This window comes from Heterocephalus glaber, unplaced genomic scaffold, assembly GCF_053883595.1.
Source record: "Heterocephalus glaber isolate CG9 unplaced genomic scaffold, H.glaber_assembly_v1.0 deba00001472, whole genome shotgun sequence".
Taxonomy (NCBI): Eukaryota; Metazoa; Chordata; class Mammalia; order Rodentia; family Bathyergidae; genus Heterocephalus; species Heterocephalus glaber.
In genome coordinates this window covers 54,793,471-54,818,444 of record NW_028258315.1, presented here as the reverse complement: position 1 = coordinate 54,818,444, position 24,974 = coordinate 54,793,471, and the positions used below count along the sequence as shown (strand labels likewise).

General features: G+C 32.0%; 1 protein-coding gene across 7 annotated transcripts in view; it reads right to left on the bottom strand.

Moving 5' to 3' along the window:
* Positions 1–24,974, bottom strand: part of Chl1 (cell adhesion molecule L1 like) — a 191,482-nt gene that overhangs the window by 69,305 nt on the left and 97,203 nt on the right. For 5 of the 7 annotated variants that reach the window (XM_004854217.4, XM_021266048.2, XM_004854218.4 and 2 more), the window contains exons 2-4: positions 10,081–10,261; positions 4,346–4,451; positions 3,177–3,364 (exon numbers count right to left, since the gene is read on the bottom strand). In XM_004854217.4, coding sequence (XP_004854274.1) covers positions 3,177–3,364; positions 4,346–4,451; positions 10,081–10,171 — 385 coding nt within the window. In that variant the 5' untranslated portion in view covers positions 10,172–10,261. The remainder of the gene's footprint in view (positions 1–3,176; positions 3,365–4,345; positions 4,452–10,080; positions 10,262–24,974) is intronic. The other 2 variants (XM_087182025.1, XM_021266047.2) reach the window with 1 other exon arrangement.

The window sequence follows — 24,974 nt, the reverse complement described above, 5'->3', positions numbered from 1 at the left end:
CAGATACAACACCTACAGATGCAGAGGGCTGATTATATAAATAATACAGTCTAATGATTCTTAGCTACAGGTTTCAGGGTGATGCTTTCTAATCCAGAACTTATGGATATTTCCTATTGAATGTCACTTTAAATTTAAAATCCTGAAGTCACTTTCCAAGTGCACATGTCACTGCTCTGGCTTTTACTATTGCTACAACAGCTTGATAACCAAGAACATCTACTTCAGATGAATCACTGTGCCACATGCTTACTCATTTTGAGAATGTAAAAAGATCACACAATGAAAGAAAGAAATACAACTGATAGCTATTTATGCACCACACACACAAAGAACATCATCATGACCTTTCTGTCTCCTGCCTGCCCAGCCCCTCCCACTTGATTAGAGGTAATCACCATCCTGAATATGTGGTAATCTTTCTCTTGTTTTTCACTAAAATGATACCACATAACATTATACTCCTAGTCAATATTTTACTCAGTTTCACATATATTGAGTTACATGAATAAAATCACACTTTATGTATTTCTCCAAGATTTGCTTTTATAGTTCAACATATTCCTGGGATTCTTCTCCAGCTGAGTATTTTTTTTTTCTGAATGAGTAAACCTGAATTTATTTATCCATCCTACTGTGACTGGAGTTGGGGTTTTTCTCAATACTTTTTTAAAGTTCAAACAATGCTACCACAAACATTCCTGGTGTATGTGGACAGCAGACAGCTATACCTAGAAAAGGGAGGGGGTTGTTGGCTTGCAGGTGACCATATAAAGAGGTGAGGACAAATAAAGCAGCAAAATATCCACTCAACAGTGGTGCATAAGAGCTCTGGTGGGTGTATATTCTCACCCGAAATTGTTACTCTCTGACTTTGTGTGATATTCCCCAATAGTAAAGTATCAAATTTCTTTATTATTTAGGTTACCACTGTACTATTTCTTATCATTAATATTTCTGATTATTAATGATGTTGAACACATTTTCATGTTTTCATTGGGCATGTCAAGTCACTTTGTTGAATGTATCTTCTGCTTCTATACTATTTTTTCCTTCACTTCGTTCTATGACTTGTAGTTATCTCATTAATATTCACCCTAAAATTATGCTATCTGTTAAAGTTACATAATTTTCTTTTTTTTTTTTTTTGGTACTGGGAATCAAACTTGGGTCCTTGCACTTGCGCAGCAGGCGGCGAAACCACTGAGCTAAATCCCCGGCCCTATTACATAATTTTCATCTTTTCTCGTGTATGCTGTTAATATAATAAATGTTCTCCTAAATAATGCAATTGCTTCATCAAACATTTTGTTACATAGAGTTTTCATTGTCATCACTTCAAAATTTTCCTCTCTTCTACTATTTGTTATTTGATCTATGAATTTTAAAAATATTGATTAGCTTTCAAAGATGTAAGATATTTTAGTTAACTTTTAGTATTGATTTCTTACTTAGCTGCACTTTGATCATTTTTATTCACAGCTCAATATGTCATCAAATATAATCTTTCTTCTCATAAGCATGAAAAATATATTCTATACTTATAAGTACAAAATTCTACATGTTTATTAGCTGGGGCTAACAAGTTATTTAAATCTTACGGGTTTATAGATGTCTTTCTCTGCTTGAATAACCAAAAATGAAAGAAATATGTTAGCTCTCTCATTATCATAAAACATCTGGCTATTTCTCTTCATATTTTTCTTCCCACAGTACTATATTATAAATGCCTATTAAATTAATCTCCAGGAAGATGTTTTAGGATAAATGTATTTTGACTGACATTACTGTAGTTATATCTACCTTCCTTTGGATAACACTTATCTAGGATTTTTTTCATCTTTTAGTTTCAGTAATTCCATATCCTTATGACTTAGATGTGTTTTGCTGTAGTTTATACCTTTTTAAAACTTGCAATATTTATTTTATTTAGTTTTGGCATATATTAATTTGGCATAAATTTATATTTATTTTTGCCTTTTTATCTTTCTGCTTGCCTAACTTTTTTTCCTTCTTTCTTACTCTTTTCTTCTACTCCTATGTACCACATAGTTTGATAATCATTCACCTTTTCTATATTTTTAGTGTAATTATGAATTTTAGAATGCATACTTTAGTTATAGGAGTATAAATGATGGATAGTTCCTCATGTATAATTATATACAGTGTTTACAATTTAAATACAGTGTCATTGCCTAACTTAAAGAAAAACATTCTTTACATTTTGTTTCTCTAAACTTTGTGTATATTCTGCCCTATCCAAACCGCAAGTATATACACTCTCCCACCTCTAGGACTTCCTTTCATTTATTTCAATTTCTAGGGCTTTGAAAGAAGAAACTGTTGAATAGAAGCTGACTGACCATTTTACATATAAGAATTTATCCTATGAATCTTTTGGTTAGAATTATATAAATTTAGGAAATTTAAGATCAATGAAAGTAAAAGACCAAATACTAAAGATAGTTAGCATGTATCTCATCACATATGCAAAATATGCTAATAATTCAGTAAATTAAGATTTCTGAAAATTGTTAGTTAAGAACACACTTAGTGGCAAAATGTTTTACAGTATGGCATGATTTTTATTTCTAGTAGAAATTACCCATAGCTCATTCTCCTCTCCTAGTGGGCACACATTATTAAGTGAGACAATGCAACTTGTTTTGCTACATCTAACAAAATGAGTACAAGTTACCTGGTAATTTGTCATTGGGGGCATTTAAGAGCCCATATACAACTGTTTATGCTCTGTGTCACAGACTCTTTGACACAGGTTGCATGTGCCATATGATACAACCCAAGGTTGATGGTGTCTCCATCAGCTAGAAGCACCTGGAAGGTTGCATGAAGAGCTGCCCAGAAGAACTATCAGACCCACAGTGACCTCTGTTATCAAGAAGTACCTTTGTGTTGACCCAGGAGCATTGGGATTATCTTTACTGCAGATTAATTTAGCTGAATCTAGCTAATAATACATTTAACTTAATTCTCACTATGTAAGGCAAAGAGAATATTTCTCCTATGTTAGATCTAAGGTTACTGAAACACAGCAAAAAAACCAGATATAAGATTATTAAATTAATAATGATTAATTCCACCAGAACACTATATAATACCTATTTAAAGCTTCATTAAAAATAGTTACAAAATGAAAACTCCATTATAACACTTACTTGGAACTATAAATTCTATTTCTTCTGACATAGCAACTCCTAGCTTATTAGAAGCATAACAGCGATATTTCCCTTGAAAATGAGATATGTGCCCTTCATTTGGAATCTTGAATGTTCCTGAATTATTAGATGCAATTATCCGAGCGTCAGAAAGATCAAAAGGCTTGTCATCCTTAGTCCAGGAAAATCTGTAAGATAAAAAAAATTCAATAATCCTAAAAATTCATACTGCTTCTCAATTTTAAATGTATTTATACAGATTAACAAAACCAAGACATTAAAATGTATAGAGTAGATAATAATAGAATATAAATAATGATCTCAGAAGAATCTGAAAAATCTTATAAGCCATGAAAATGCATTGACAACTGAGAGGATAAAATTGAAGGTAGGATTTGTTCTGTTCCTTTTAAATTATAGTTATTTAAAAATATGTTTCCAATTAGAAATGCAATGTGGATTATTATTACTATTTTAAAGAGCAAAAAAAAAGATTGCTATGCATATATATAATATGCTTTGGGGTATATATGTGTACAGAGCTTATTCAAAATGAAGAAACACAAAATCAAATTTTATTACTTGATTCTATTTCCTACTAGCACTTTTATACTTATCTGTCATATATTTAAAACCATGCTAACTTAACAACTTTGCCAACTGAATTGTTTCAGTTTTACACTGGTACTAAAAACAATCTTTATGCAAACATTATCTTATGTTTTATAACAGTTTTATTTACTTAACTATCTTTACAATTTCCTTTTAATTGTGATAAAAAAAACTTACATTTTTTTTTAGCTCTTGTCCAAATATTCCTGTAGGACAATTCCTTAGAAATAAGATCAGTTGCCTGATAGTAAACGAATTTTTTACAATTTTTGGTAAATATTGAAAAATTTTATACTAGAAAAAGATACACACTGTTAAATTCTGACTGCACTATGAGAGCCTCAGTTCTGTGGACAATGATGTAAAAAGCTGTATGTAATGTGTGTAAAATAACCAAACTTTATTTTCATAAACATAACTATCATTTACTTGGAAGCCTTGAGGTTTAATCATGTGTAGTTTTATAGTTCCAAAAGTTTGTGATAGTTGTATTGAAAAACAGCATAAAGGAGGACAGCATATATGTAAAGAATTGTTCAGTTTGAAGAAATACTCACACTGGTTCTGGATTTCCTTTAGCTTCACATTCAATTTGAAAATACTCATCAAAGGGAAAGGCAACTTGTACTTTTGACTGTTTTATGATTGTTGGAACCTGTTGAACTAAATGTTAAAAGATGTACTTAAAGAACAAGCCTTTCAAAAACCGAAAAAGTTTAACTTACCTATAACACACAATTCAATGTGCTTTCCCTATTGGTAATTAAAAGGGTCATACAAGACTGAAAAATCACAGAATATATCTGTCTTCTTCCTTGCAAAATAGATTTTACTTTTAAGAAATATACTTGCCGGGCATCATTTTATGTCACTGTAAGTATTAAGTTTATTTAACCCCCAAATCATGTAACAATTCATAAAGCAGAATAAAGTTTTATTGAATTTTTTTGGTTAAATTCTTTTATCTGTACATTGTAGGTATACAACACAATTACATTTCTCATTGGGAATTGTACCTTTACATAATGCATCTTGGTTCTTATTTTTCCCCATTCCTAGCCCTCCCTTCACACCCTCCACCCTTCCCTATTTACAAAGACTTTATTTCCATTTTTTCCATTTCTCATTATTTTTCCTTTCCCTTCTTTCCTTTCCCCTGCCCTTCCCACTACCCCTACCCCTTTGGACCTTTTCTTCCTATTTTGCATTATCAATTATTCATTCTAATCATTGGTACATTTTAGGTATACAATATAATAAAATACTTATTTAAAAATCATTGACATTCAACCAGGCATGATGGTGCACACCTGTAATCTCAGCACTTTGTAGGTAAAGCAGAAGAATTGCCTGGAGCTCTAGGCCAGCCGTGGCTACATAGTGAGTTCAAGTTCAGCCTTAACTACATAGGGGAAACTTGTCTCAAAAAAATCCAAAAAATAGTACAAATTATTGCCATTCCATCTATGCTGACAGGCATATGCAATTTTCCTTATTTCACTGATTGTGAAAGTAATAGTTTCCCATGATTCTATGCAGACATAACTAATTTATTGTTTTTACATTGTTTCTTCCTATTGATGTGATATAATTTGTTTGATAATTCTCCTATTATTGACAATTAGATTCTTTTCCATTTCTTTCTTTTCAGGCAATATATTTCAACTGGTATCTTTGAGCACAGAGATTTTTCTTTTATGGAATTAAGACTTATCCTAAGTTTCTTTGCATGGTCAAAAATGGCAATGATTCTTGATAAGTACGAAGATCCTTTCACCACATTTACCACAAGAGTGCATGATTACATTGGTTCCTGATCTACTTACCACTACCAAACACTAGCACAGAAAAATGATAAAAAAGTACTATTTATTACAAAAGAAAATATACCATTCTCATTCTCTTTATTTTAATTTCTATTTATTACTTTGGTTAATCCTTTTTCATGAGCAATTTTAGTGTTTGTCATTTTCCATTTATAAATTTTTCTTTCTCCACTTACATATTGGGAATTTGAGTTATTTTATTTTCCCTTATAAAATTTAACCTATAAATAATCACTGATGCAAAAAATACAGCTAGCTTTAACGTGTTTTTTTCTTAATACAGTCTTCATATGCAATTATCCCCTCATCTTGTAATAAACTGATAGTGTTTGGCAATAATTAACCCTCAAGACAAATAATATTTTTGAAGTAGGCGTTAACTTTGCCTCTCACCTCATCAGCTAGGCTACATTTCTTGACTGTCATGACTATGCAATAAATCCACTGAAATATAGATAAATAAATAGTTCTAAGTTTGAAGATACCAATTTGGATTAAGTTTTTAGATATGATACAGACAGTGTATGGGAAGATCTACTGTGGATAAGCACTCAGTATTTTTTTAAAAGTGAGATTCTTTCTTTCTTCAGTACAGTTTTTAGAACCTCTATATCAGGTCACAGTGTTGAATTCATAAAGAAATGTAAACTCTTCAGCAGCAGGAACTGACTTTGGCAAATGTATTCTCAGAAGTGCAATTTATAGATAGGCATAGAGTTAAATAGTATTCTGTAGTTGAGCTGTAAATGGGACTATAAAACCTGTGAGGATGGGAATGGCCCTGACTCATTATTTGTTTTCACATTTGTGAAATTGAGGATTCTGCATAGATGTGTTATTTGCAAGCATTTTTATTAGGACTCTATCAATTTCTCATTATAAGACAAACTATTTTTGTAGGCTATTGACAATAGTTACTATATTAAAAATTAAAACAAAAATCTTTAGGATATTGATTTATGAATTCATTGAAAATGTCCTATGTTATAACAAATAACATTTATGAAAAAAATACAAATATCTTGAGAAGAGTAGCATTACATTATATTATTGTAAATCTCTTTAATTTCTTGAGAGGGAAACTGAGTTCTCATATCTGCTTCTACTTCCTTTCTGTTGCAGTAGGTCAATTTGTCTGAAGTTATGAAGACATCAGCCACAAACAGATATGTAGCCGAAAAACTACTGGTTGTTTTCAGTCCTTTCTGATGATTGAAGAAATTTTTTTCTGGACAATATGCCAAATTTCAGCAAGTGCTAGTTTGTTAAATGTTCACTGTTATGTGAAATTTGAAATCTATCAATAAACTTTTCAGGTTCTGTTACATTAAATAATGTTATCCATTTTTTTAATCCATTTTTAACCTATGCATATTTTGTAACATTGCAAAGTGGTCATCTGAGAAAAATGTATTGGCTCACTAAATTATATAGATCTTCATGTATTGACACATTTCATTACAGAATATAAAAATAACTTTTGTTAAAATTACCATGGATCTAATCAGAGAAGTCATGTATTGCAAAGCTCTCAGGCTCACAGCAAGGGATACAAATTTTCCACAATGTTGATGTTTGCTTGGAAACTCACATTTTATCATTGACAGCACACACTGTCATTTTATCTGAAAGTGACAGGGTTGACTGGTTCCTTTTGGGAAAAGTATCTTCCTGATACACATTTGAGCAATCATAATTTGTCTGTCAGTTATACTTATAAGTAAAAATAGTATTGTGTCTCAAGCAATGGCACAATCAAGGAACAAAGACAATCATCCTACTTTGATACAGCTGAATTATTTTATGTCTACTGTCCAGTTCATCCCAATTTTAGAAGAAATGTACTCAAAAATGGAGAATTCATAAAGTTAACATTGTTTAGTGGCTTCGACAATTACAACCTTAGCAAAACTGTTTGGGTTTATTCTGTCTTTTGGATGTTTTCATCAGTCACAAATAGCAATGAAGAATGGTTTGAGTACTAGTGCAGTTTGGTGCCAAAGTCTTGACCAGTGCTAGGGTAACAGCAGTTTTCTCACTATTGCTTTCCTATATCCATATATGTGACAGTGACAGTGAGTGGCATCTCAGTGCTACTTTCAAAAGAGCTTGACCTCATAGACCACCTGAAAGTACAGTGCCTCTGGGACCTTAAGGAGTTCATGAACCGCACTTTCAGCATTGGTAGTAAATCTAGAATAATAATTAAATGCCCCTTCCAATTCTAAAATTCCATTTTCTTTACTTTTGTCTAATAAATCTGATAAGTGAGTATTACTGGCTTACAGATACTAATGCAAAATTCTCCTGTCAGATATTTATAAACATTGAGTAACATGCAAGAAATATTTATATCTTCATTGACATTTACCTTTTTTCTGATTAAGTAAGTGGAGTGGGGCTTGAGCTTGTCACAAATTTGTATTATTTAAATTATATTCAAGTTATAAATGGTAAGGGATGACACACAATGGCAACAATCCCTAAGATATCTGCTAATAACTTGAAAACAACTTGTTCATTAAAACATTATTCTTTGTTAAATTTGCTAAGGTTGTAAAGGCTTAGCAGCAACTAATTATTCAGGGAATGGAGCTAATAACCTTTGGGTGTTTGTATGAATATATATTCTATGTTATAAATCCTTTCCTCTATAATTAGCCCAATTACAGAGACACCAGACTCGTTGACATTCAAATTGGGTACCTGTCTTGTCTATATTTATTAGTGAGTGCTCTAGGGTGCTGAAATAAATGGATAATATTCAGTTGTTCTAAAAACTTGTCATTAATATTTTCTAACAATTGTGGTCTAAGGCATTGCAGCATGAAAATGCATAAGTAACTGAGACAACCAGAATAAAAATGTGCACTATGGATTAATACAAAATTTCACACCCTTCACCACTGAGGGACAAGTGGGAAGAGATGGAGACTTAATGTATTTGTTAGAGAATATGATCAGAAAGTTGAATCGGGAAGGCCAATGCCAATTCTGTTGCTTTTAACTTGAAATTTCATAGTCATACAAAAGAATCCACTAAAGAAGAGATTTTACAGATTCTCAGAATGTTCCTAAGTAGACTGGCCAGTGATGAAATCTGATACATTGTATGTAGGCTGAAAGACTACAGGTAAGTGTGTAGAGAATTTACATCTGTACGTCTATAGAACAAGTGGAAATCCTTAAGAAATTGAAACACTAAAGCTTATTTCTCTGTTAAGAACCATGGACAAGGGATTCTTAACTGGGTGTGGGGTGGAGATGTGCAACTACAAGTGCATACATAATGTAAAACTGCTACATCAAGTAATTGAAAACTGTCCTTAGAAATGATTTTGAAACACATAATATTATAAAGTCATAGCATTATTTTCTTTTCTATTTGCATTCAGTCTGTCTGATTACTTCAAGAGGAAAATTTCAGCTCAGTATTGGCACATTTAATAAATTAACATGTATTAAATTTTCTGACATCTAAAATGTCTAGAATTTAAATAATTCACAATGATCATTTCCAATGCTAAGATTCTAATATAAACAAATTCTTCTTGTATTAGAACACCTCAAGTTATACACATAAATGGCAAAAAGAATTATAGTACTACAATATATGATAAAAATTTCCAAATAATCTCTCAAGGGCCTTGATAACCCATATTCTTATAACATAAGAAAAACTCTGGAAACTTCCACATTACAAATTTGATATGTTATTACATGAATTGCTATAGACTTCAGATGTCTCATTTTTAAACTGTTAGTTATCAGAACTTATATAGACTGATTTATGCTAGATAAAAATTTGCATCCAGTTTTATCAATATATCCCAATATATACACTGACTAATCTCCTAATTGGAGATTATACTATATTATTATACTATATTATATTATATAATATATATTATTATATATATTATATATATATTATATATTATTATACTATATCATACATTCTATTTGGAGTTAGTTTATACTTTTAGTTGTAAAAGATTATTTGCTATTTTTGTAATTCTGTATTTTCATTTTTAAATATATATAATCATTCTGAAAAAGAATACAAAGTTTATTCAATTTCTTTCTGTCACCATTTGTTGAAAGCCAGTATCTTCTAAATCATAATTCTCCTCAAAATAAATCAACCCTCACATATAAAACTAAAATCTGTTTGTAATATTGCAGACTGTCTTAGATGTATTGCGAAAATATCGTCTGTTGTATGGGTTATATTTCTTGTCATAGGCCAAGTTTACATAAGAAGCTATATGCCTGAGCTACAAAATAATTATGGCAGTCAAATATCAGCCACCAAAAGATAAATAGAGGAAACATGAGTGGTGATAACACATTGATGGAAATATACATAAAATATGATTTTAAAAGCTTTTTTCTCCGTTTACAAATATTCTACTTAAAAATTAAAAACAAAATTACTTGGTAGGTATTGAAAGTTGTCACTTTACCTGAGAGCGGTATTTCGATTGCTGTTGACAATTTTAACACAAGAAAAAATAGTGATAGGATTAATCTTTTTCCACTTAAAATTTTCGCCATTGCTCTTCAGGAAGTAGACAACCTAGAAAGATTGAAAATCTTAATGTCTTCTCCTACTTTTCATTTAAAGCTGAAGAAAATGTGAACAACCTGAAAACACAAAAACAAACAGAATAATATATTAGCACATATACTTTAAGATGTCAAAAGAACAGAAATTGAACATATTTTTCTATTTACTATTTTATTGAGCCTGGTCTCTAATAATTCCACAAATATATAATAAGGGTTTCCCACTTCTATTTAAAAAATGTGTGATATGCTGTAAACCATAAACTATTTCAAATAAATTACATTTGAGAGTCAGAGGATGTTTATCTGAAAGGCCCTTGAGTACACTGTAGTGTCAATGACTATCAGAATAATTTCACTTAGTTACTTTCTTTCAAAGGTAGCTCTTTTTCAATCAATTATTTACTACAGGCCCCTAACCCTGTTTAAGTCATTATGATGGTTTACAAAGATAAATCATGTATACTTATGGAGAAATAACTTTTCAAAACAGAAATTAAATATTTCCAAAAGAATATAAGGAAAAGAAAAATAAAGAACAAATGGATAAGGGCTAGCTATTTTAACTAAAATTTACAAATGTGGGTTTAGTTCAAGCACAAGATTATGGTGTCAGTTGCTTCCCATTAAATAGGATGTTTATTGACTAAAAAATTTAGAGAAATACAATAAATATTAAGATTTAAATTTTTCTTCACTTTCTTTACTGAAAAATAGTAATAAACACCTATCTAAATATTATTTGTAATGTATTCTCAAAAATAAAGTTAAAATGGTTTGCTCCAAAATGTGATACTTTTTCAAATATATCATTTTCCTCTCTTTGCCCTAGATCAGTTACTGTACTTTTTCAGCCACAAATGATGAAAAAATATAATGAATACAGAAATGAGAGAAGACACTAAACTTATATTTAATTCCACGAATTCTGGCTTTTATATTTTACCTCAAATTGTAACCCTAGCAATTATAGACCTTTTTTTTTTTGCTATGTATGTAAATATAGGTCAAATATAAAGTAATAACTAATGCAATTCTTTTGTTTTATGATTCTGAGAATCTTCCTTCATACAATGTCATCATTTATCTGTTAATTACCCTTTTTTTAGTTTCAAATATAGTTTTTTTTCATTAAGTTTATTGGTGCATTTTAGGTCTACAATAGAGTTATATTCATCTTTGGGAACTTGTACCTTTATACGATATATCTTGATTCTTATTTTTTCCCCATTCCCCTAAGTGACAGCAGTCCGACTTACTCTTTTAATTTGAGAAAAGTTACTCTGATTAGGTAGAAAAACTTCCTTGCATTAAACCTTTCCTCCTGAATGTTATAAATTAGTATAACAATATTGCTTTACTTTGTTTGACCTCAATTGTCTCATCTGTAAAAGTGGAATTGGAAAAATTATACCTTCTTGCTTCAGAATATTTGGTAAAATGACAAATTATATGAGCAATTTTAAATACTTTCAACTGTATCACAATATTGGCACCCATTTTCCTTAGGAAATGAGTTATTTTAATAAAGAAAATAATATGCAGAAAACATTCCTTTAATTATAAAAAAGAGACATTGACTGAACTACAGAAACTGAGCTCTTCTTGTTTTTTCAAAATTGGGAGACACTGAACCATATATGTTTTTCAAAGATGAAAAGTCTAAAGAAAATTAATACCTTCAGATTTGAATTTTATGTTTCCTTTGTCTTCTGAAATAGTTTTATAATAGTCATCTAAATTAATTGTTTACAGTTACATATCATTCTTTACCTGTAATTTATCACTTAATATTCTGTCTCATTAATATTCAATGCTGATTGCTTTAATAGTATCTCATATGTGTGTCTAATGAGTTACTCTCTATTTGTCAGAAGCAAGGCTTTTAAAACCATGATGCTATTAAGAGACTATATTCCAGATTAATATTTCATGTATCATCCTACCTCGAAATAAGGACAGCCAAATAAGCGAGAACAGGCTTAATTTCCATTACTCTCCTGTTTTAGGCTAGCAAGTTCAATGATCTTTAATTGCTATAGAACAATACCTCACAGGCTAATTCTTCAGTACTGCTGATCTGGGGTTGGAATTGTAATGGTATTAAGTCCATGGCCTTAACTCAAGAAATTCTATCCCATAAAAAGATTCCAGATTGAACCCCTGCTATAAAATAAGACTATGAAGACTATGTATTCATAGATCTAACAAACATGGATGACATCATCACTTTCCAGAGTATAGATAATGGTGAATTCTACATGTGACCTTATCTCCTGAAGAAATTGGCTTCAATTTGCTGACATTTATGTATGCATACAGACTGTAAGACTGTAATTATTGAAAGTTAAAGTGTGACCCCCTGCAAGGACGATTCCATTAGGTAATGAAGGAAGCCCCCCAAAGAGTTTTGAAGCTGAAAAGGAAAGTCAGACTGAATTTCAGTGTCAAGTGTGTAAGGGACATTGTTGAGTAATTCTGTTTGCAACACTAAGACAGAGGTAAAATTATATCCCTATTTATCTTCTTTGAGAGCACGAGAAATGCCTCACATCAGACCTCAAAGATAAAAGCAATTATTACATGTCAGGATGGATCTGGCACTTGAGAGAAGAGCAAAATATACTAAAATGTTTGAAACCTAGTCACATAAATCTGAATACTATTAGTTTATATTAATGATATTAACACATATCTGAAAACAATTCAATTACCTTTTATGAATCTAGATAAATTGGTTTAACTCTTGACTCCCTCAATTCATCCTTACAAAGATAAGAACTATCCTTGCTATCTAAATGAATGGAAATTAACATCTTAGGATGTTAGCGTACAACTGACCCTTCCTGACTGCCTCAACTTCTCTAGCTTGACTAATGGTGTAAGAATTAAAAGCACAAAGCCCACCTGTAATCCCAGCACTTTGGTAGACTGAGGGAGGAGGATTGCAAGTTCGACTCCTTCCTGGGCACCTTAAAAGTGAGATTCGGTTTTAAAATAAAAGGGCTGTGGCAGTAGCTCAGTGTTAAGGGGTTAGGTTCAATTTCCAGTATAGAACTATAGAGGAGGGATAGTTAGAAGCACACTGGTTTTGTGACATTAGCATAAAAGTGGACAACCATCCATACATCATAGTACTATTTCCAATGCAACAATAAGGAGGTAAAGTTCTTTGTTTTTTTCAAACATAGCCTGTAATGTATCATCAATATTATAAGGTGACCTCAGAGATCCTTGTGATTTTTTTGGAGGATGGTACTGGGGATCAAACTCATGGCCTCGTGTATGGTAGGGAAGAGCCTAGTGTATTTAAGAGTTATATGGTGGAAAATATAGAAAAAATTTATTTCATTAACTGAATTCATCTTCTGCCTATAGTAATGGAAGGGTGAGTTAGCTTAGCCTTTGTGAATTTTTTCTGGTCTCTTAAGCAAAAACCAAGCTATTTAGGCCTGCTGACCAGCAAACAGGAGAGAGTAATACAGAGAAAATAACAGGTAGAAAATGGAGTCAGTATAAGAGGTGACTTGATATATGGTCTTGGGTCATTAATTTGACCTCTCTTATTCATCCCTGTCAGTGCATGAAATAGTTGCTGCACTATAGCATATTTATGAGGCTTAAGTGAGATCATGTATAATTAGCACAGAATAATAAATGAAATTTATGGAAAGTTCTGATAGTAGTGTCATTATGTTCTTAGTAGTAATAGGATTAGTCTAATAATATCTAAAGAGTATGGTTAACTTGCATGGCTTCTGTATAACTTAGTATAGAAACAAAGTCAGGACAACTTAAAAAATAAAAATGCAGTTTCTAAAGCATTTAGTGGCAAATTGTGGTAGATTGATGCAAAAGCTTCCTCACTTCTCCCATTCTTCTCTTTGTGCACTTTTAGGATGACTGTACAGCTCCTCTCCAGAAGCCATTTCCCAACCTCTGGAGAATGGCAAGCTCCCCACCAACAGAATGAGTTCTGCCTCTAGGTCTAGAGAAGCCCTGTACTTTTTATTCTTTGTCTTTCTATCTCTGGAAACCCTGCTCAGTTATGGGAACAAGCTGGGCTCCCTGCCAGAAGGTGATAGCTGCATTGTATGCTACTCTTGTAATCCTGGGACAATACCCAGGCAGCCAAGAAAGGACGGCCATTCTAGCCCGGTGAGCCCAAGGTGACTGGCCAGCTGAAGACAGGCATGAGAAGCAGCTCAGCCAGTATCACTCAAGACTGACTGAGCCCAGAAGATTCATTCAAAGAAATAAAAGACCTACAAATAGTAGTTTATTTTTCTTTTTATTAAATCAATTAATCTTGGGGTAGTTTGCATGCAGAAAGAGCTATTTGATAAGAGAGGGTAAGATAAAAGAATTGATGAAATATTGGTGATTATTGAATCTGTGCAATACATGAATAATAATAATAATAATATGAAGTTCTTCATATTATTTCTCTATTTCAGGTATCTTTTAATATTTCTACAACAGAGATATTTTTAATGTCCTGGGCTATTGTTAATAATAATCTGAATAATGATCATTCCTGAATGACCACTCATTCTGTGGAAATCAGAAATCAGCCTAAAATATTCCAACAACAATAAAGAGATTCCTTTAGGCAGACACTGGTCAAAACTATAGAAATTATCATAAAGAGTATTGGCATTTATTTAAAACAAAAACAAACAGAAAAAGAGACTTTCTGAAGTATCTGTATCTGTTTCGGTGGAACCAGATTTAGAAGATTTGGAGTCTGAAAGTTAGTTAGAGTGTCTGTCCCGTGTTTTTGCCAAGTAAATTAATGTAACTCGATGTTTTTTCCCCTTATTTGTTTAAGAGGTGGGAAAGTCTCGGCTCAACTAAAGAATTAAACCGAATTCACAGTAATTATTTAAATCTTGACAGCTATTAGTAAATACTTATGATACATTTTCATCTATCTTTTGTGATTTGATTCTTAATTTACCAATTTTGCAATGTCTCTAATGAAGAAAGTTTTAAATTTTATTAATAAAATATTGAGAGGTGAAGATGGATAAAAATGATTTAAGAATAAAGTCTTACTTTGGAATACATATATATATGGCACAAAAACAAAATATTTAAAAATTAGTCAAAGGTCTCTGCTATTGTTAATGTATTCTGAACAATAACCTTTCCATAAAATCATGAGTTTTTAAAAAAAATAATCTAATAATAAGTACTTCTGTCAGATTTACTGAGGACATTTGACACTAAGGTTCTCTAATGGTCTTAATGAATTGTAAATAGTTTTATTTCCTTTTAATAAGTAAAGTGATTCAAATTTGCATACTGAAACTTAAAAACAAAGAATTTTCTACTTCATCCTAAAAAGGAATAGGATATGCCTAGTGTGGTGAATGGATAAAAAAGAACTTAGGCAGCTGTTAGGGGGATCATATGTTTTATCTTTGTGATACTTTTTAAAATTTTTGGCATTTTGTCTCAATAATTATTCACAAACATGTTCAGGTCAATTTTCAAAAAAAGAAACTACAACAAAGCAAATCAAATATTAACTCCTATGATTGCTGTTTTTAAAATTCTTATTTGTGTGGCAGCCCCTACACAAAGCAGAAATGCCAATGACAGCCCGTCTCCCATTTTTAGAGAAGACATACAATGCGTGCAGACAAAATACAGGCTGATGGTGGTTGAGTGACTTTCCTCTTCACCCAGACATTAAGATGTCTCAGCCTCAATGAATTCCAGAGACAGGAAATAACTTGCATGCTAAATCATTAAACATTTTCCTACTCGGAAAGTTTAAAATATGTCAACAACTTCTAATACCGTAAACAGGTATTAGTGTTCTTATAATAGTTTTAAAAATAACTCTACAGTTTTTAGTAATAGTACTGATGTGATTACTTGGAATTGTTTAAATTCTTTTCCTTGCACAGTAAAATGGTTTAAGAATTACTGAGGTGGATCCAGTAAGGTGTCTTATATAAAGCCATCTGACACTTTCATGATGGAGTGGATGTCATCTTCACTTCCCTCTGACCTCAAGTATCCCTTTATGAAACTCCTTTTTATGTGATTTTCAGGCGAGGATAAACTATTCCCTTGATTTGGAAGGGGCTGTATGGAAGAGCAGGTCCAGCACATTTCCATAAGGTTGAAGTGTGATCAGAATCACTCAAAACCTTAAAGTTAAGGAAGAATAAACACAAAGAAAATTAACAAGCTTTTGTTCAATAACCTGCTTGGCTAATGCCATAAATCAATTTGCAAGTGTCATAAACACAGTAATCCTGAAATAACTGTTAATGGCTTTTCACAAAGAAAATACTGTACATTATAGCCATATCCATTCAGACTGTTCCATGTCACTGAAATGACAAGACAAAAGAATTGCTTGAAGTGTTAATTCATCCTTCCTGCAGAGCTGGCATATTTTTATACAGTGCTTCAAAGAAATGCAGCTTCTGTTATAAGCAAATTGATTTTATTGGGAATATGTCAGCTTTAGTTAATAATTATGTGGGATAAACTAAATAACAATAATATCATTTATTTAATTAAATAGCAAAATACTGGTAAGCTCTGATGACAATATAACTGAGCACAATACACACATGCATATATATATATATATATATATTTTACTCTCTCTTTACTTATTTATAAATACTAATCCAACAAACAGCACACTGTAATGACATCTAATTCAATATTCTTCATAGCAAAGGATAAGAAAGAACACTGCTAGAAATGAAGGTCATTTCACTGCAGAGATGAAGAATATGATCTTACATCTCAACATATGTAATTTTTGGAGGAATTTTTCACAAAATAACATACATCACTGATGATCATCTAGAGAATAATTTTAAAAATAAGGAAAAACTCAGATTTACCAAAATGCATAGAATTTACATGTACAGCTCAGCAAAATTTTCCCTACCTATAAATTCAGTTAACTACTTCTTGAATGTCTTAAGGAGTTTTAGGCAGCAAAAATATTCCATTAGCTTCATTGCTAGAGGATTACAGACAGCTGGTTTACAGAAGATAAAATCTGTTTGTCTTCTCTATTCATCCAGCATAGGTGATGCTTGAATTATGTGGAGCAGGTTTTTGTTGTTAAAATGACAAGAAAATGCTGTTGTCAGGAATGCAGGAATCGTGGATACTAAATATTTTGTAATATTCAGTACTGTCCTTCTCAAAGAATGACCAAACTGAGAAATGCCAACTCCACTGTGAGACATACTGGTTTTTAGTTTGTTTGTTGAAAAGAAAGCTGTTTAGGTGATAAATAATGGATGTGTCATAACCACTCCTATTGAAACTGTCACTTTGTAAGGCCGTTTAATGGTTCTAACAAAATGGTATAACTTTCTATAAATTTAGCAATTGCACACCTTAGATTTTACCTAAAGAAGCTGAAAATATTCCCAAATGTACTCATAAATGGATGTTTACAGCAGTTTTATTTATAATTATCAAAGCCTGAAAGCAACCAAAATGTCCTCCATTAGGTAAATGGATGCAACTTCAAGTCACATTATTAGGTTTAATAAACAAATCTGAAAGTGCCTATATACTATTTCTAATATATGATACTCTGGGAAAAGGAAAATTATGGAGACAGTAAAAAGATTAGCACTTTCCAAGATGAGGAGGAGAGGGGGAAAATAGGCAGCACATGAATTAGAGAAATTACTCAGAATATTACAATGCTAAGCACAGGTCATTCTGTATTTTTCCAAACCCAGATGAAACAAGTTAAAATCCAATGTAAACTACAAATATGAGGTAATTATGACGTGTTCTTGTACGGTTATAATTATAAAAAGTACCACACTGGTGGGAGATATTGTAATGATGGATTCTGTATATATTTGGGGGTGATAGTAATAAAAAAACTCTGTGTATCTTCTGTTCAATTTTGTTGTAAGTTATAAAATGAATCTAAAAATATTGAAACATATAAGAAAACAATTATACAAAATTTTTGAAACTATAACAAAAAATCGAATACAGGAAATAAGATTCTAAATTAAAGAAAGTATCCTGATACTTTTTCATATTTCTGTCATAAAGCCCTACCTTACAAAAATTAATGTCATAGATACTAGCACCTTTTAACAAATGGCTATTGATATCCACCTGGCAATTAGATGATTGCTTATTTATAAATAATTTTTTACTATTCTTTATTCTTTTTCTGTTAACAAATACTGTCCTCTTTATTCCTTGTATATCAACTTTGCTCAGTATCATGAAAGGAATTTTCAGAAAGAAAACAACGCATCCAAGAAAGATTTTTAAAAATATTTTTACCTTACAAATAAATATAAAAAATTTATTACTGTATCTGGAAAGCATAAAAATCAACAATAAATAGGAAATTTAGAATTTTAATGAATAATTAATTATATGTAACACTTGAGTATAAGTAACCATTAAATTTAATAAATCAAATACTGAATAGCAAAAAATATACCCAAGTTTCAGATGCTTTTCATCTGTTTTTCTACTTGTCTATATTAATTGAATGTCTTTAGTGAGCACACACTACTACTTATTAAATTAACAGGAACATTTTACTACCAGGAACACATATTTGTAAAAGAAATTCTATACTTTTGAGCCACATAACACATTCTATTCATAATTTAACTGTGCTTGCTAATAAACAGAAAACCTTCAATAAATCTTTCTGAAAAAAAGAATTAATGAATAAATTATATATATATATACATATCCACCAAAGAATATATTCTGCATAAATGTGGAATGACAATTAAATATTATGTTTTTATCATTTGTATAATGACAATTCAAAAATTAAATTTTCTGAATTACTTATTAAAATAAATATGGGTTTGAAAGTTTAAAACATGGGGCTAAACATTTCTGGGCTGCTATAATAATTTTATAAAGGCTAATAGAAAGAAAACTTTCAATGAAAATCATTAATTTTATCAGTGTCCACTTAAATTCAACTATAATCATGGGTATTAGTGGCTCAGACAAGCGCTAACAAAAGAAAAGTATTAAATTTTCTAAATTTTACTTTATAATACTGCAGCCCTGTGTGATAACTGCAAAGATGTTACTAAATTTAATTTATTCATAACTGTGGCTGTTTAATATACTCAGAAGGAGTTGGTCACAAAGTAGCAAGCGGGAGCAGCAGCAGGCCTGCTTTCCCTCTCCCCTTGTATCCATCTAGGCTGCAAACCTAGAGATTGGTGCCACCCACACCCAGGGTGGGGCTCACATTATTTACACTAAGAACTAAGCTAAACCAATTATAGGACTAATTCGAATACCCTTACTTCCAATATCACACCAGTATCACATCATTAATCCACATTCACCCACCCTAGATCCAGCCACCTCCACAAAAGCCCCACCTATGAGCACATAAGGCTCCTAAGAGACTTTAGCTAAAGATTGTCCTTGGCACACAGAACCAGGTAGCCAGGTTATGAGAGAATACTTAAGCCTTCATCTTCCTCTATGACTTTGAGAAATCCATAATCCACAGAAAGAAAATAATGATGGAAAATGAACATACTGGATTAGGTCAGGATGCAAACATGATGAAATCATGAAATGCTGTGAACTTTCTATAGGAAGCCATTTTCAGAAAAGCATAGTTATAAATCTAAGGAAGCTGTAAGCCATTAACCTCAGCTAACACCATTTCCAAGGCTTTAACACAGGAACTCCAGCAATTGGTATTTGAGTATGTCCTTGTTTTTCTTTAATTGTCGAAAAGCATTTAAGGATCTAGTGGTGAGGAGGAGAATCGTCATAATTTTGAACTGCTAGTGAATATCAAGCTCATAACATGGTATTAACAGATGGCTTCAGAGGAAACAAGACTGCATAATTATGATAACTAGCTTGTGGTTTGGGAAACCTCACCTCTAAGTTTCTTTGTCTATTCTACTTTACTGCCCCTGCTTTTATTGCCATTTCTGTTTTCTTTTCACATTTCTTCTTCCATTTTCTGAAACAAAACCACTCAGGATAATTAATTGTTTAAAAATGCAAATTTTCATATAGTACTACTGTAAACTTTATCATTATTTTCTCTTAAAGCTTGTAGTATATCAACTCAATAGCTAAAAGCCTCAATAATTCAACTAAAAATGGACAAAATAACTGAATAGATACTTTTAAATGGCAAAGTATATTAAAAATACTCAACATTACTAATAATCAGAAAGATACAAATCAAAAAAACAAAATGAGCTATCTTCTCACTCCAATTAGGATGGCTATTTTCAACAAGACAAAAAATAATGAATGCTGGTAAGGATGTGGAAAAATAGGAACTCATATATTGTTAGTAAGAGTGCAGATGAGTATAGCCAACAAGGAAAAAAATTGAAAGTTTTTCAGTGAATTAAACACATCCTTACCAGCATTTTTAATAAGAAATCCGTATGTTGAAAAGACATTGGCACTCTCATGTTCATTGCAGCACTATTCCAGATACCAAGATAGAGAAAACATGAATGTCCATTGTCAAATGAATGGATAAGAAAAATGTCATGTACGTACATACATACACACACATTCTCACAAAAACATATGTGTATATACACACAGATATATATTCACACACACAAACACAGAATATCAAGTACCACATGGTTTCACTTGTGTGGAATTAAAAAAAGCTGAGCTCACAGAAGTAGAAAGGGGAATGGTGGTACCTAAGGCTGGTTATGGTAGTGGAGCAGGAATATGAGAAGAGACTGTTTTTGTTGTTGTTGTTGTTGTTGTTGTTTTGAAGCAGGGTCTCCCTTTGTAGTTCAGGCTGCCCCTGAACTCACTATGTAGCCCAGGCTGCCCTCGAACTCGAGGTGATCCTCCTGCCTCAGCCTCCCGAGTGCTGGGATTACGGGCATGCACCACCATGCCTGGCTGAGAAGAGACTTTTTAATTACTACTGGATAAGATGAATAAGTTCTGGTGTATTATTTCACAGAGCAGTGATTATGTTGATAATATTGTATCATAAATAAAAATATCTGCAATAGTGGATTTAGTATTTGCATAACAAAGATATGATAAATGTTTGAGATTATGGGTAACCTAATTATCTTTAGGTAGTGATCACACAATGCATACATGACCAAAATATCACACTGTGCCTAGTAAATATTTACAATTATTACCTGTCAATTAAGAAAATACTTTTGTTTGTAAAAACATTCTGGTCAATTCAAAATTTTTAGGGGAAATATAATGAAATATAATATAGCACCTATGATCGTAGAGATTCAGAGCATGTTAAAGAAATAATGTTTGTGTATAAGCACATGCCAGAGGTTGACTAAGAAAGACTCACAAAAAATATATTTTACTGCAGATGTATGAATACCTAGGATATGTTAGTAGAAATTTTAATCTTGTCATTGCATACATTCTGAAAAGATTCCTATTCTTTTCAAGCCATATGATGGAAATTCTGATTTTGAAGTATTTATGAGAAATTTATAAAGAGCTTTTAATTTCCTTTGGCTCATCTTTTGGTCTGATGGCGATATTAGAGCTGATAAAGTTGATTGATCATATTTTGCACTTTTATGAAAAGAATTAATGCAGAATTCTGTGCCAATGACCTAGATCTCTAAACTTTTCATACCTTATATTCACTTTCCATGAATAGAAAATCAGAACAGGAAAGCACTATCAGCTTATATGTCATTTTGACTAGCTTCTTTTATTTGAATGGTAACAGATTCAACTTTCTGGGTATAATTAAACAGCTTACTTAAATATATATGCTTAATAATCCTGGGCCTTTCATATATATATATGAAATATATATATAATATATAATATAATATATAAATATACTATATAATAATATAATATATAATAAATAATATAACAAATAAATATAATATATAATAATATGATATATATGAAATATATATACATATCATAATTAAAAGGAAATAAATTATATCTATGATCAGATATGACTACAGTATAATTTATTGCAGAGTAATTGATAAAATAAAACCTCCCACTCAGGCATCTAAAGAGTGGCTTGTTTTTGGAAGAACAGACAAGGAGGCAGTTGCAGTTGCGAAGGTGAAACTACCATACAGTAGTACCTACTATATGACAGTGCTTCAGCTCTTCTCAAGTAGTTATTTTCACAGTAAGAATATTTCATTTACAGCCCACACTTTTAACTAGACAGTGTTGAATCTTAGTAAATCACATAATTGCAAAAGAATCCATTCTCTGAATAACCAAAATTGTCTACATAAAGTGCTGAATTATTCAATGGAGGAGGAGGCAATGGTCCTCCAAAGGTAACTGGGGGTTCTAACAAGTCACTTTTAGTGTTTTTTATTTTGGAGGGGATGCAGTTAGAATTCTCCATAAAAGTCTGGCAATGAATTATGGTAAGTGGCATTGTATCCTTTTGCATTTTCTTGTTAGAAGCAGAACTATTTCATTTCTCCAGAGATGTGTCATCTGCCACCTGAAGCACTAGGTTACCCAAGAGAGACATCAGTGAGCTAAGTCAGCCACACTTATCTGTGCCTGGGGTAAAAGCTATGAAGAGAGCTTAGGAAGGCTTGGCTCATTCCTAATGCATACTCCCCAAGAAAATGATGAATCTCTTCTACTTTGCCCTTGTTCCTTGGATAAAGAAGACCTGGATCAATGATCTTTTAAAAATGAAAAGCTTCGATGGCATTTCCTTATTCTCGAATCAAAATACTATGCTTTGTAAGTTCTTGTGCTCTGGAAATTGAACATCCCTATCTTCTCCCTTGTTTTTGAGCTCCAATTACATGTTCCTTCAATTCGCTGTGTAACCCAAACAATTTTCTGTCATAGAATTTTCCTTAAGTCCGAATACTCCTCTTCCATCACTTTTCGCCTGGACGACCATTCCTTATTTTGAATTTCTCAACTTAGCTTCACTTTCTTACAATGTCTTGTAATACTACAAGGACTTTGGTTATATTGTGTTTTTCCGCCTAGAAATAAAACTTGCTTTACGAGGATGCTTACTTTGTTTTGGAATAATACCTTCCTAATTATGATGGTTGATGATCTTGGTCCCTATAAGTTCAAATAAGCAAGAACTGGCCATTCTTTGCTTATCACCACATAGTCATTAACAAAGATACTATTTTGCACATACAGGTAGTTGGTTTCCTATGAGTATGTGTAGTTTACATAAATAGTAGGTATAGGTTGGATACCCCTAATCTGAAAATCTGGAATGCTGAAAAATTCAAAGCTTTTTGATCATTGATGTAAAGCCACAAGTGGAAAATTCCCTTTGCAAAAGATGCCAGTAAAAAGGTAAGTGCATTAAAAGTATTGCATACAATTAACTTTAGGCTATATATGCAGCATAGATGAATTTTAAATTTAGTCTTGGATCTAGTTCCAAAGATATCTCAGTATGTTTATGCAAATATTTAAAAATCTTCATGATTCAAAATCTGAAACACCTCTGGTCCTAATACAGATAAAGAATATTTAACCTGCATGTATAAAATATTCATATGCAAAGAAAAAAATATGGCAAAAAATGAAAAGTTTAACACATTGTATTCTATATCCTTTCAAGGTCGTGGCCACTGGAGAGCCTTTTCCATCTACTCACACAAAGTAAACCGAACCTAAATTCATGCTTTCTATCCTAGCATCAAATCTAATTCCTGCCTGCCTATATGTTCCTTCAATCTAAATCAGATTTCAACTTTTAGCCTCTTTAAATGCGTAAAACTCAAAGTTGCATTTGTTCTCCTCTTATGGCAATTTCGATCTCAATAGTATCACTACTCAGCCTAATGACTGAGGCTGAAAACTTGAGTCCCCAGTGCTTTCTTCATATCAAATTAGTTTCTATCAATTGATCTATGATTGACTCTCTAAACTCTCCTTATTAGTTGGATATCTGGAATATTACAAAAAACTTCTAACAATTTTCTCTAATGACAGATTTTCTAAACTGCTGTTTTCCTTCAAATTTATGGCTAGTTTATCTTTCTGAAATCCAATAGTAATCCTATCATTCCATTGCTAAAACGTTCAAGGACTTTCAAGTGAAGACGGGCCTGGAGCTGAATGGAATGGACAGGAAAGGGAGTACAGGGCAAGCTTTGCTGGTGTATTTCCATAGCTATTCTTCTTCTTCTTCTTTTTTTTTTAAAAGTGCTTTTGTTTCTGTGGGGTGTCTGCAGAGAAACACCGACATGCATTATAGATTGTGACTACTTGCCTTCCTGGAGCCACTTGTTAGTAAGACTGTTTTACTGCTGCCCTGTTAGGTCAGTGCAATGTGGAAACCCTCAAGCTTGTGAAGGTTACAGGAGCTAACATGGAGCCACAGAGGCAAAATAAGAACTTCAGTGTGCTCAGGTCTCTTGTTACTTCACCCAAGTCACGTGAGTGCTTATATCATTAAATTTTTCGGCTGGGTATGGTGGCACATATCTGTAATCCAAGAACTTGGGAAGCTATGGTAGGAGAATTGCCATGAGTTTGAGGACTGCCTGGGCTACATAATGAATTCAAGGCTAGCATGAACTACATAGTGAGACCCTGTCTCAAAAAAAAAAAAAAAAATCAACAAGAAAAAAATTATCAGAGAAGCTTGATAATAGGACAAATTTTTTAAATTGATCAATATTATACCATCTGATCTTTCAATAAATATTTCCTGTGAGAACACATTTCTATAGCTACTTAATAAAATGGGCTGAAATTGAGATGAAGATCTCACTGGATATATGCAACTGCTGCAGTTTTGAAGTTGAAT